Source organism: Stegodyphus dumicola, chromosome 2, assembly GCF_044657685.1.
Source record: "Stegodyphus dumicola isolate Sdum_Otavi_A_Nest chromosome 2, ASM4465768v1".
Taxonomy (NCBI): domain Eukaryota; kingdom Metazoa; phylum Arthropoda; class Arachnida; order Araneae; family Eresidae; genus Stegodyphus; species Stegodyphus dumicola.
In genome coordinates, this window is record NC_140769.1 from 277,047,595 (window position 1) to 277,061,889 (window position 14,295).

General features: G+C 30.4%; 1 protein-coding gene across 2 annotated transcripts in view; it reads left to right on the forward strand.

The window, feature by feature from the left end:
* Nucleotides 1-14,295, forward strand: part of LOC118186044 (uncharacterized) — a 219,857-nt gene that overhangs the window by 170,023 nt on the left and 35,539 nt on the right. For both annotated transcript variants that reach the window (XM_085812188.1, XM_085812187.1), the window contains exons 35-41: nt 2,732-2,926; nt 5,711-5,986; nt 6,729-7,291; nt 8,178-8,371; nt 10,907-11,286; nt 12,483-12,648; nt 13,825-14,076. In XM_085812188.1, coding sequence (XP_085668314.1) covers nt 2,732-2,926; nt 5,711-5,986; nt 6,729-7,291; nt 8,178-8,371; nt 10,907-11,286; nt 12,483-12,648; nt 13,825-14,076 — 2,026 coding nt within the window. The remainder of the gene's footprint in view (nt 1-2,731; nt 2,927-5,710; nt 5,987-6,728; nt 7,292-8,177; nt 8,372-10,906; nt 11,287-12,482; nt 12,649-13,824; nt 14,077-14,295) is intronic.

Genomic DNA, 14,295 nt, shown 5'->3' on the forward strand with positions numbered 1-14,295 from the left:
TGCCTTTGTTCTGGCACCTCCAAATAAAGTAAGAGCAACATTTTCTTTGGAAATAATTGGTAACCCCAATTCAGTGGCTAATGATTTCAAAATATACAATTTCTGGGAACCACAATCTAAGAGTACTCTAACATCTTTATGCTTTTTGACACCAGCTACTCTTACGCGTAAAGTCATTAAAGCTACGTCAGCGGTACAAGTTTGCCTGGCTGTAGCCGTATGTATGTTGTCTATTTCTGATTTTTCTGTAGGAAGTTCAGTTTCATTATTAATGTCCGGACACAAAATAACTGAGTGTGATTTACCACAAGCAAAACACCTAACAAACTGTTTACAGAACTTTGCCATATGATTTGGTTCCAAGCACTTTAAACAGCATTTTTTCTCCTTAACTTTAGAAATCCTTTCATTAAGAGATAATGAACGCGCATCGTAACAATTTTTACTATCATGCATTTTACCACAAAAAATACATGCATGTTCTCTGGTTGTAAGAAAACCTGTGGCAGTGGGAACATTTCCCTGTTTCTTAAATTTAAATTTACCTTTTGTTTCCCTCTTTGCTTTATCATGATATCCTTCTTTACGACTAACACCATCGAGTCCATTACGCGCCAATTTTAATCTCTCCTCACCCTCCACTTCAGACTTTAAAAATTTCATTAAGTTGGTAAGGCGAGAAAGATCAGTTCCTTCAGGCTGGTTAAAGAGCGAACTCCTTTGCCACGCCTTTAAAACATCCTCTGTGAGACACGATTCCACCATCGGAAGTAACCACGATGTGTTTTCGCTCGATTTAAGACCTAAAGACTCTAAGGCTCTCAACTGAGCTTCAATTTTATCATACAGTTTATCAAGAGGTAATTTATCCTTTTGATCTGCCTTCACATTAGAAACAATTAATTTAATTAGTTCCCTAACATACACTTCTACTAATAATTCAGGTTTCCCAAAACGTTCCTTCAAAGCTAAAACAGCTTTATCATAATTTTCCGAAGTCACCGGATAGCTTTCAATGAATTCTTTAGCACGTGATCCGGGCTTCATACACTGAATCAAATAGGAAAATTTGTCACTTTCATATAAATCAGGGTCAGTGTGAATTTTCTCAAACTGCGACCAAAACGGTAACCAATTTATCAATTCCCCATCAAACTTCTTAAGTTCGATTTTCGGAAGTCTATACTGTTTAATCTTACTACAACAAATACCAGCACCATCACTTGGTCTTGTTTCTAAATTGATTTCATATGAAAATTGCAATTTTTCATTAATTTGCCGAGTTAGTGTTATGAAATCATCAGAATACACCTCGTGACTTTCGATTTCTTTAGTAACATCATCCTCTAAAGTTTTCCCGTCTTCAGCTAACAAATCAAGAATTTTATCATCTACATCTTTTATATCTGAATATACATTTTGTAGTTTAGTAAGTTTATCTCATACTAAATCTACAGAAAAATCTTCTTTTACTAATTCCGTTTTAAAAATATTAGCAGTTTTTGCAAAAGAAGTGCGTAAACCTGCCCGTTTAAGTTTCAGAGCCTTTAAAGCTTCCATAGTTAACTTTCAAAATAAAACAAACTGCTTTACAAAAAATAGTTTCGAATTTAAACTTAATTATACTTTAATACATCAAAAACTATCTATAACCATTAAAATATTTTTTTTTTAAAGTTTATTTCTTAAGAGTCCTGTCACGGGACGCCACTTTATGTTATTACTAAAACATAGTCTTATCATTAAATATCATTAAAATAAAAATACTTCCTTCACTCATCCCAGATACCGAGCAATCCAGAAAAACTAAAGACAAAACTTGTTCACTTACCTGGGTAGTGTGAAGTTGAATCTGTAATAAAAACTCTAATATGTTGATTTATCTAATTATATTCTTTCTATACTACAAAATATATACATTTTTTAACAATTGTCGGGAAATTTTTCTGGCCCCGAAAGTTATTACACACTTCATCAGTTCACGTCACGAGATCGAAAGGGGAAAACCTTTTTTTTCTTCCTACTTCAATGACAGCCAACGCCATCTGTGTCTCGTACATCAAAATGAAGAGATTTGTTTTTAATATTTGTTAGATACAGCTAATCAGTTTCACAACACTTATCTATATTCTATTCAATAATTCTGAGGGATTTCTAGCATCATTATTAATAATAATATAAAACCATTGATATTTAACTAATATGACAAACTTTTTAATGTAGCCTAAATTGGATATTATGTGTTTTAGTGTAAGTTGTTGCAATTATAGGAATAATTTATATTGATACTATGTATTTTGCTGGAAATTTCTCACTGTCAAAAATTTAATGTGCATTGAAATGTAGAAGGTTAGAAGGTTAACAAATTGCTTCTCAATGATAATTATCACCATTTAAAACTAAGCAATCCATGTCTTTCTGTTAATGCTTTTATCAAAATATATGCCTAATGATTATAGAAAAATGCAGACATATATTGTCAGTGTAATTGCATTACACACTGATAAATTTAATAATGCATTGTGAAACTTTTGATGATGATCACTTCTGAAAGTTGGCTTTTATAAAGATAACAACTTCTAAAAGTAACTAATATTCCAAGAATATAAATAAATAATGATATTAAACATCACTGATAGTTACATTTTCTAAAGAAACTGCTTCCAAAAAAAGATCAAAGTCATCTTAATTTATTAAATAAACTGAAAAACAATTATTTAATTTTTAACAGTTCAATGCAATGCTCAAGCATGTCAGAATGGAGGAGTATGCTTAGTGCAACTGCATGAACCAAAATGTTACTGCCCTGCTGGATTTACTGGACAATTCTGTGAAATTGACATAGATGAATGTGCCAGCAGACCGTGCTATAATGGTGGAACTTGCATTGACCTTCCTCAAGGTTATAGGTGTCTCTGCCCGATAGGTAAGCAACTACTCATTTTGTATTTTTAATTAACATTATCTAATACTGCAGAAAAAGTTATTATTGTTGGACTACTAAAATATAAAAAATACTTTTAATTATTATAAGAAAATGTACGTTATTTGCATGTGCCATTGTAAATACTTACAGTAAAAGATTTACAAAGAAATATATCTTTTAAATAAAAATAAAATTGATGTTATATTTACTTGAATTTTCAATACTTACGTACCATGTTTTGCACTGAAAACAGATTATGTCAAGTTCCACTCCTACACAGAAGGAGATTATGCTTTACAGTCAAAAATCATATTTTAATCAACCAAGATACTGACTGACCATTTGGAAAGTTAATATTATATTACAAGGATAAAATTTCACATAATGATAAGAATGAATCTATGTAAAAATGGGAGATACAACAAAATGTATGTAAAAATATTTTTTGACTTCGTCAGGAAATTTATCAGACTTTTTCATTTAAGGAGAAAAATGATCTTTGCAACCATTGTTCTAAAAGCCTCATAATTTTCTACAACTTTCTGAAATACCATTTGTAATCTTTTCTTCACTTCTGGCAGTTATAAAATTTTGTAGGTCTGATCACTAGCAGCTTATCTACAACTCACTTCTGTTACAAACTGACTACAAAGTTGTTTGTATAGTTTTTAATGCATAATTTAAGTACAAACCAGTTTTCCTCAGAAAGCTATTTGTGAAAGTATATGGGAGTTATTTTTTCTCCCTAGAGGATATTTCCTGGATGTTTTATTATGACAAATTTACCAAACATGATATTCAGATTGTTTATAAATATTAGTATATTAGTAATATTAAAATTATATTAGTTTATATTACCTAAACTGGCTTTCTCGAGCAAACTAAATGACATAATATCTCCAGTAGTCAGAATAAGCAGATGCATATGAAATCTTTCATTATATTTCATTAACATTTTTCTTTGAAATATGGATGGAAGATATAACATTTGAATTGTTTTCCATTCTGGGACAATACTTTTTTCTTTTTTGAATAATTAGATGAAAAATGTTTTACTTATTGTGATAAATTTCTCATATTTCTTTAAGAAATGTGAAGTAGTTAAGATGAACTATTACAGTTAGATTTAAAGATTATGCAAAAGATATAAAATAACAGTATCAAATCAAATTTTAATAAGGCTTGTAATGAAAGAAAATGTATTCTCTTAATCTGAAATTATGCATATTAACCATATTTTTTAGTGTTATACAGTGAGAGATATAATAAAAAATGAATGAATAAAATGATAAAACTTAAATAAATGTCATATAACTGTCTTGCACAAACAAATAACATGAATGTTTCAGTTATTATAAAAATAATTCCTTAGCTAATAAGAAATGTACTATTCACCTCCTGGTATCACTTAACCTTTCGCACCTACTGTCACGCAGATGCGCCAGAATGACATGTGCTTCTTTCCCAGTTGGCACACCAATGTGATAGAGCATATTCTAATTCACCCCCACCCATAACACATTTGTGTCAGAGTTTTGGAATGTTTTAGAGACTAGTATTTTTTATGCAAGATGCCTGTAAAATTTGAGATGCATATAGAATTGACCATCTACATACATCTTCTATTCGAAATGAGACAAAGATCACTCTCATGCCCTTGAACTTTGATTATATAAATGTAAGGCAAAAAGCTTAACCTAGACCCACGATGTTTATTGATAAATATTATGGAAGTTTTTTATTTATTTATTTATCATTTTTTTATTATTATTTTATTGATAGAGTATTAGGTGTTTGGATTTGCAGTCTAATTTCTAATCGAGAATTATATCTTTGCATATGACATGTTTCTGTTTAGAGCATTAAAGTGTTGAAGCTTCAAACATCTTTATTTCATCAAACATCTTCAAACATCTGGTTATATCTGTAACTTTATTGTTTACATGGCAAAAGTAACAGAGTTAAAAAAGAAACTTCAGGATTATATAGGGAAAGAGTTGTTGAATATTTCTACTTGGAGAACTTTCTGGTCAAGGGTAACATTTATAAAATGATAGTTTTTTCATGTCTGCATCATTGGCAGATGAACCCTTTAGATCTGGAACAAATACTTGTGGGTTTGTAATGAAGAGAAGAAAGGGAATAATTGAAAATTTTCTGCTAGCTAAAATGAAAATTGGTGAGATGTTGCTTTTACAGAAAAGGGAGGGAAGAAACTAAATTTAACTGCTTTTAAAGACAGATGAAAAATACTTTGTTCCAAATGAAAGTGCAATGGCGTTGGTCTGTTTGTTTGCACTCATGCAAAAATCTTCCAAAAAGGCAAATGAGCTAGTATGAATATAAGGATTGTAACATAGGATTGTGTGCAGATCCCCGCTTTAAAATTTATCGCACTAAAAATTAATTTTAAATAAAATGTTTGTTGACAATTGTATAATGTCACAAGCCGCTAACAGAGAAGTAAACACTGGAAAAAAAAAAAAAAAATTAATGTACAAAATAACAATATGTAAACAGAAAAACTTAAATATATAAAATATGTAAATAAAAAAATATAATATATACTTTTCAGAACAGAACATTAATCTTGAAACAGTACATTAATCTTTCTGTAATTTCATCGGTTAGTAGCCCAAAACCCTCTGTCTGCGGAGAAATGCTCATGAAACAAACAGCCAGCCCCAATGTACATGTGCATTTGTGCCTTTTGCCCCAAAAGGGAGAATTTAAACCCAAAGGGAAAAACAAAATCACTAAAATTGAATGATTATGTATTTATAGGTTACAGTGGCCTGCAGTGCCAAATGGAGCAGTCAGAATGCCGCAATGGCTCTTGCCCAGAAAGAGCCATGTGTCAAGATTTACCTGGTTTAGGAACAATTAATTGTTTGTGCCGTTCTGGTTATGAAGGACCTGCATGCAACATCACCATCAATCCTTGCACATCTGGTGAAAACCCATGCTTTGGAGGGGCAGCTTGTAAGCCGTTACAGCAAGGAAGATATAAGTGCATCTGCCCTCCAGGTCTCACTGGACCAACTTGTGAAATAAACATAGGTACAGTAGTGCAGACATTGGTATTTATAATATGTGTTCAATTGCATTTTTATTTTAGTAGCAATAAATAATGGTAGGGCTTTTCATTTTGTCCATAAAATGGCTCATCTAAAGAACTATTTTGATTTTTAATCCAGTTTTTGTTTAAAACTGTGAAGTATTCACAAACATAAGAAATTATTCTTTCTTTTTATGTTTTAAAATTTAAATCCAAACTTATGAGGCATTAATTACTTAAGGTTTTTTTTAATTTAATGTTGTTTTCAAAATTTGATTGACTATAATTTAATTGTTTATTTTTATGCTTGTATACGTATATATTAGAGGTCTTAGAAACTTCTGAATTAATTTTTATTTAGAGTATTATAAATGTTTAAAGAGTTTTTCTGCGGTAGAAGTTAATAGTTGTGAATTTTTTAATATAGGCATTAATATCGCTTTTGAGTAAAAATATGAATATATAAAATGTGCTAATGTATAATCCTGTGTTAAATCGGTTTCGATATGCAATTATTAAATTTTCTTCTTCCAATATTAATTTTTTTGAATTGAAATGTGTTTAATCTAGCAGAATGGAGAACAAACTAACTTTAAACCTTGAAGAAGTCATTTTTTTAAAATTTAATAATGTAGCATGTGTAATAATTTTTATAAAGTTAACATTTAGTGCAGTACACAAATATTTGTCTAAATTTTCTTGGGATAATTGTTTCACAGAAGATGTTATGGAATTTCTTTATAGATGACTGCGCTGAACAACCCTGCCTTCTTGGAGCGAACTGCACCGATCTACTAAATGACTTTTCATGTGACTGTCCTCCAGGATTTGGTGGTAAACGATGCCAAATGAAGTACAATTTGTGTGCCTATGATCCTTGTTTAAATGGAATTTGTGTGGATCACTTATTCTATTATAGTTGTATCTGCCATCCAGGTTGGGCCGGACCATCCTGTGAAATTAATATAGATGAGTGCAGCAGCAATCCATGTTCGAATGGTGGACTTTGTGTTGACCAAATTGATGGCTTTAAGTGCCAATGTGAACCTGGATTTACAGGATCAAGGTGCCAACATCCTATTGATGCTTGTGAAGCTAAGCCGTGCCAGAATGGTGGCACTTGTTTCGATCTTATAAATGGTTTTGCATGCCAATGCAGACCAGGGTATGTTGGACTGCAATGTGAAGCTGAAGTAGATGAGTGCATAAGCAGTCCCTGTAATCCAAGTGGCACTGAGAGGTGCATTGACTTAGATAATTCTTTCCAATGCATGTGTAATCCTGGCTTCACTGGGGAGCTATGTGAGGTGAGTAACTGTTTTTTAACTGAGATTTGACTATTATGAAGTGTTAACACTTTTAAGTATAGAAGAAAAAATGTACTTTCAAGTTAATTTATGTATTACATATGACCTTAATGATGTACATATGTTATGTAAAAAAAAGCAATGCATTTAAAGCATTTTATTGGGGGTGGAATAATACATAATCATCAGGACATTAGTTTAGTTTATTGTAATTTTCCTGAAGCCCTGCAGTGGCTAAGTGGGTAAGATTGCTGAGCACTTGTAGTTCAGATTAGATTAGATTAAATTCCTGTGAATGGATAATCTTCATGGGTGTCTTAATGGTTTCCCCATATATAAAATGGATCTGATCCAATTTTCTGTAATAAGACTCCTTTTTCATTTGGCAGACAGATCTCGTATGCTTTACCAAATTTAGCGTCAGAACAGCAACAACAAATAAACAAAAAAATTCTACCCTGTAATGTAATATTTTTGTATAAAAACAATTTAAATTTACCAATATTTTACTAGATTGTTTCCTTTTCATAATACTGAATTTGATAAAGTAAATTAAACATTTAAACTTCCATATTTTCTTTTTATTGAGGTAAAAATGAAAATACATTTTTATATGTAAATATATTTTTTTAAATCTTCAAATGTGGTATAAAAGTAAATTGTGGAATCATTGATGAAGTAACTAACCTTAAAACATTTATTATGCATGTCTAAAATATTCATTATAAAATACAAGCTACTGTGACTTTGCCTACTTTTTTATTATGTACAATAATATTTTTAGATCTTCAAAAGAATTCCAAGGTGTTATATTTGGTGAATTACCTGTTCTGCTTTTCTTTATGATTCTCAATAATAAATTAAATTTCTGACGTCACTTTTCTAGTTTAATATCAATGAATGCAGTTCAAGCCCTTGTCTTAACAATGGTATTTGTACTGACACTGTGAATGGATTTAGATGCCAGTGTCCTCAGGGATGGACAGGAGAGCGTTGTGAAGTAGATATTGGTGGCTGCAGCAGTGACCCATGTCTAAATAATGCCAAATGTATTGATCTCTTCCAAGACTACTTCTGTGTGTAAGTACACAATTAAAATGCAAGAAAAAAATTTCATAAATATCCATTCTGAAAAAATTTAATGTATTAACTGTTTCAGTTATAATTTAAATTTTTATTGTGGAAAATTTCTCTCTTATATATGTTAAAAAATAATTAATTATGCATATTTGGAAAATTTCAATTATTTTTCATTTAATGTTGTTAAGCGCATAGAAAATATTAAACATAATAATATAACATAAATCATTTGGGGGTGGAGACCAAATTTAGTATCATTATTATAAATTTCTTAAAATGACAAAAACAGTATTGACTGAAATTATAGTTATAACATTCAAAGAAAAAATACTCTGTATATTTTAATGTGTTAAACTACCTGCTTTTATGATATTTTCTTAATGGTACAGGTTTGAAATTACTCTTAATAATTCTGTTTCGAAATTGTATACATAATTAATTTATATGGAAGATTTATAAATTTTTAGTGGAAGTTATGACAACAGGAAAAATCAGATGTGACATTACAAGTTTCTTGTTGATTATTTTTTGGTACCTACATTTAATGTCATCTCTCTCTCTCTCTATATATATATATATATGTATATGAAATGATATGAATGATTTGGAACTTGGTGGTGGCATAATAGATGCCTAGCGAAGAAACTTGGCAAGACGGAAAGGTTTAGATTCAAGATAATTTTATTATCGAGGAAAGCAATTCTGGATTTGCAATATTTGGTTCACATACATACGGGTGTCTTACGTGTCCTACATTTTTGTTAGCTCAGCACATATTCAGTGAACAAAGAAGGTTGCAGCAAAGCGTTTTGCCAGGAGGAAAGCTTAAGTGAAAGTGTTGTAGCAATTCAGAGGGGCCTGGAGGGAGTCAAAAATTTCAGTTCAAGTTAAAAAAGTTTTGGTTTATAATTAGTGATTGGAGCAAGAGGGGTATCTGCATTAACCCTTTCAGGGCGGACGTCCCATATACGCATTCTGTAAGAACGTCTTTTACAGCCGGGCATCCCGTCCACATATCACTAGAGATTGCATTCAGAGGACGGGTGATGCATATACGCATTTTAAGCTGGAATGTTTTTCTGAAGACCACTGGATGGCATCCTATGTCCATTACTTTTGAAATGAACACAGTTTTAGGTTCCTGACCTTGAGTTTTGTATATTCTGCCTGACTTTGGTATTTTACTTATCAAGGTGGGGGGGGGGAAACATAAACAGAGGTGGTCTCTTTAAATCGTGACGTGCTAATATAAACATTCACGTGTCTGATTTATATCCAGGTCTTTTTTTTTATTCTATTTTTTCCTCTAGCACGTACGGTCTTTTAGGGTTACTATGTGGAGCTTTATTACGTTTTGCATTGCCTTGAGTCATATTTCAAGTTCTCTTTTTGTTTCGGAAAGCCTCAACTCCAGTCCGTTATGGCGCGAAGGTGCTATTTTTCAAAGGAAGAATATACTCGTATGATTAATGAATCATTTATTAACACAGATGAAAGTGATGATTCATTTTCTAAAGAGTTAGAAAGTGATACTTTTTCTAAAAGTTAGAAAGTGATACTTCTCCGTGCTTCGAGATTTACCACAGTCTTCATTTTAAATTTTGTTACTTTTTACTGCAAATAGTCTTTATTGTATTGTTTTATTAATTTTAAACTTTATTGATGGATTTTATCAATTAAAACTTTGGAATAATTTGAATAGCACTTCCGAAAATTATTTTACAAGATAAGGAAATTTTTAAGTATATTTTCATGTAAAATAAAGAAAGATTAGTTATTAAATGCTAATTTTAACACATATAAGAGCTGAAGTAATAATCTAAAATGATACCAAAAATTACTAAGCTAGAAGTGAAGCTTTTTTTTTTTTTTTTCTGATTTTGTTTTATAAAATTAGGCTTAGCGATGCAAAACCCTCGTTTTGGACAGTGACTGCCTTCAATTCCCTTCCATCCCGCATGAGCGGCTTAAACAAAGGTGTGCCGTCAGAAAAGGGTTGAGCGTTATGTAGGATTGCATGATTAATTTGAATGATGCACTTTAGACTTATAGTGTTATTTTTAAGCTAGAGAGGAATTTCCCAAATTAAATAAAAAATAAAAGAGGCTCTAGCTAATTAAAATTAGAAGTTTGCTTTCATATTTTTTATCTTCTATGTATATAAGACAGATAATTTTTCTATGCATTATAGAGAGAGATAGATAGATGGCAGATTATTTATTTTATATATAAATTAAATAAATTGTTTAATTCTCTTCCGGTAGAATTGCACATTCTTTGTGTAAAACATATAACTAACAACTTAAATATGAAGATTGATTTGAATCTTGATGATTTTTTAATGGCATGTAATTATGCATAATGATGTAAATTTTCATGAACTAGATGGGTATTTTTGAGTAAGTAAGGGGTGCTAAGATGAAATTTCAAGCATTTTGGTAAAGATTTGTATAAAATAAAGTAACAGAATTTTTTTAACATTTTTTGATTTTTTACTTATTACTTAAGTTCAATTACTTTGTATTAAATCTTTAGATGCCCATCCGGCACTGATGGTAAACGCTGTCAGACGTCACCTGAACGGTGCATTGGTACACCTTGCATGCACGGTGGCATATGCAATGATTATGGAAGTGGACTCAATTGTTCCTGTCCTGCAGAATATACTGGATTAGGTTGCCAACTAGATTATGATGCCTGTGAAGAAAATATTTGCCAAAATGGTGCAACTTGTGAGGATATGGGAGAACAGTTCAGATGTATTTGTCCTCCTGGATTTACAGGTCCTCTCTGTGAAGATGACATTCCAGACTGCCTTCCTAATTCTTGTCCACCAACTGCCCAGTGCATTGACCTTACTAATGCTTTCTACTGCAAATGTCCTTTTAATTTTACTGGAGAAGATTGCAGAAAACGTAAGTTGTTCTACTTTTATGAAATCAAAATTATTAGAATGCTACTTATACCATTTCTGCAAAAACAATATATATATATATATATATATATATAATTTTTATTTAAGCGCATGAAATATATCATTCCCTAATTTTTATCTATACAAAGTTTCTTTTTGTAGTTTATATCTAAAAACGTTCTTTTATCTATAACATATTCTATTTTATTATTATTATATTTTAAATTTTCCTCTTTATAGTTGTCTTCTTTATTTATTTAGGTACTTTTCCGTTTCGCCTGCGCAAGTCTCGCCAAGCAGACTTTGTTGGCGGCAGCATACAGTATACACATAAATGTTAACAAATGTTAGTGCTAAGAACTTTTTATTTTGAAGGCATATACATTTTAATATGGTTTAAAATTTTGTAAAAAGCCAATAAATTTGTAAAAAGACATTAATTTAAGAATTTACTATGCTTTCATGTTTCAACATCCCGATTCGTCGGTTCTTATCACGTGACCCCGAGTGATCTCATCTCATGTAAACTACGCTACAAAAATCTAATTCTCTCAGCAATTATCTATATTAATTTTAAGTTAAATCTTAATTTGGAATGCAAGTTTAAATGCAAGAATTATTTCAATTCGTACGAATAGCTTACCCAGAAATTATGTAAAATCACACAGCTTTACTTCACTAGTGCATTCTCATTAGAATTGATGAATTTAACCCTTGATTTTGCCTTTTCTATATTTTCGCCTTCCGGTGAGCGGTGTGATTGCATCCTAATTGACTTAATTACCGCGAATGGCCTTAGAGCATAAAATTGAACTATCTTGTAAAAATTCTATGTAATTGTATGCCAGTTTTTAAAGAAACAATCAGTCTGATAAGAAATGGCATCGACTTGTTTTGAAAATGAAGTGTAAAAGGTTACCAGCAAAGATATTCTGTTTGGCATCAGTTGTACCATTATTAGCAACTTTATCGTTTGCGCCAGCAAAACGGAAAAGTACCCTTGTTTATTATTATTATTTTTTGCTATCATAAAAAGTCCTTTTTATAGATTACAAAACTATTTTTTGATTCCAGCTGTATTTGTTTAATTTTCTTTGTAGAGTATTTTGAAGTAATAAAATAGCACAATATCAGTTAATAATCACAAATAAATATATTTAAATCCTACTCATATTTTTAAAAATTTTGTATTTTCAGCTATAAGCATTGATTATGATCTCTACATCAATGATGAAAGTAAATCTTCCAGTGTTGCTCTAGCAGCTCCATTTGATTTAGGAACTTCTAGCCTCTCTGTTGCTATGTGGATACAGTTTAATAGTCATGAATCATCAGGCGTGTTCTTTACTTTATACAGTGTGGAGTAAGTTGGTTTATTTAGCCCTTAAAATGCTGGAGAAAGACAACTTTTTTTTTTTTTAAATTGTTCTTACTGTAAACGTTCTTATCTTAGATTACACATTTTTTAGCAATCTAATATAGTTATTAATACATTGTTGCTCTATTATTTACTAAATTAGTTAATAAATTTTTCAATGCTGGTGGATAATATAAAATTTATATAAAAAATAAGAAGTTAGCTGTTTTAAACTGCAATCAAAGTATGAAATCTGTATGAATTTTAGTCAGTTTTTCAGCTAAGCATATAAATATTGTGAATTTTTAAAATTTTAATTGTATAATATGCCATTAATATTGAAAATGTAATTTTATTAATTAGTTTTTGTTTATTGAATAATACATTATGAATTTTATTAATTTTTAAAATTTTGATATATTCATCTTCAATTTTTAATCCTGTACTAATTCCATTCTTAAAATTGTGTTCTTGAGCCACTGTTACAAAAAAAGCTAGTATCTCAGTTAATGTAATATTAAAAAAAATAAGTTTTATAATTATTTCAAAATGAATCAACGAGAATTGTTATGAAAGTAAACTAATTTGTGATTCTAATTTTTTTGTTAAACACAAAAAATGTACTAAAAATCTTCTTAGCTGCTATCATAACAATATATTTTTATATTTTTTAGTATTTTAATTGATTAGAAAAGATATAGGTGATAAATTAAAAATATAAGTAATTTTGTCAAGAATAATGTGAACAATCAGGTATGAGACACTATTTTGTGCTCAATGATAGCAAGTATAAAAAAACTAAATTAATGATGAATATCAATAAGCGTGAAATCAAGGTCAGCGCTAGATATTTTACTGCTCTGTGCAATAACTTGGCTTGTGAATTATGTCATTCAATTCCTACTTAAATTCTAAAATTTTTGCTGCCCCTAAATCTTGCCACCTGGAGTAGCTGTACTGTTTGCAACAGCTCTAGCACCTGCATCTGCCCTGCATGAAAAATAATGCTGTGCCACAAATAATGCTGCAAAAAGAAATGCTTTCTTAAGTGGGTAAAATATCACCCAGAAGATCCTTATTTAATTAATGAAGTGTTGCTAATATCAATAATATTTTATTATTATTATCTGTCAGTTTTGTCACTGATTTAAAATTACAGACGTATGCATTTTATTTCTTTAGGTCATTACATCTGCCTGTTGGGAAAAAGATTCTTTTGCAAGCAGATCAAGCTGGTGTCCTTATTGCTCTGTTTTCAGACAGTGTTCCAGATACTTTTATACCATATCTTAAAAATGTACCCATTAATGATGGCCAATGGCATCATATAGTGGTCATGTGGAGTGGTGAGACTGGAACAGTTTCTTTGATTACTGATGCTGCTGTAGCTGGCACAATAACAGGATATGGAGAAAATCTGTACTTACCTGAACAGTTAGTATTTTGCTTTTATTATGTTTTTCATAGTAGCATGCATATGGTTGTAAAAGTAATGAAAAAATTGGTTTATTTTTCTGCTTTATTTTTGATTAAAGCCAGTTTGTATTGATACACAATTAATTAAAAAGCACAAATATATAATGTGGGCACAAATATATATATATTGTGTAAAAATGCTTTAAATTTCTAATTTTTTAATCAGCCTCTTAAGTT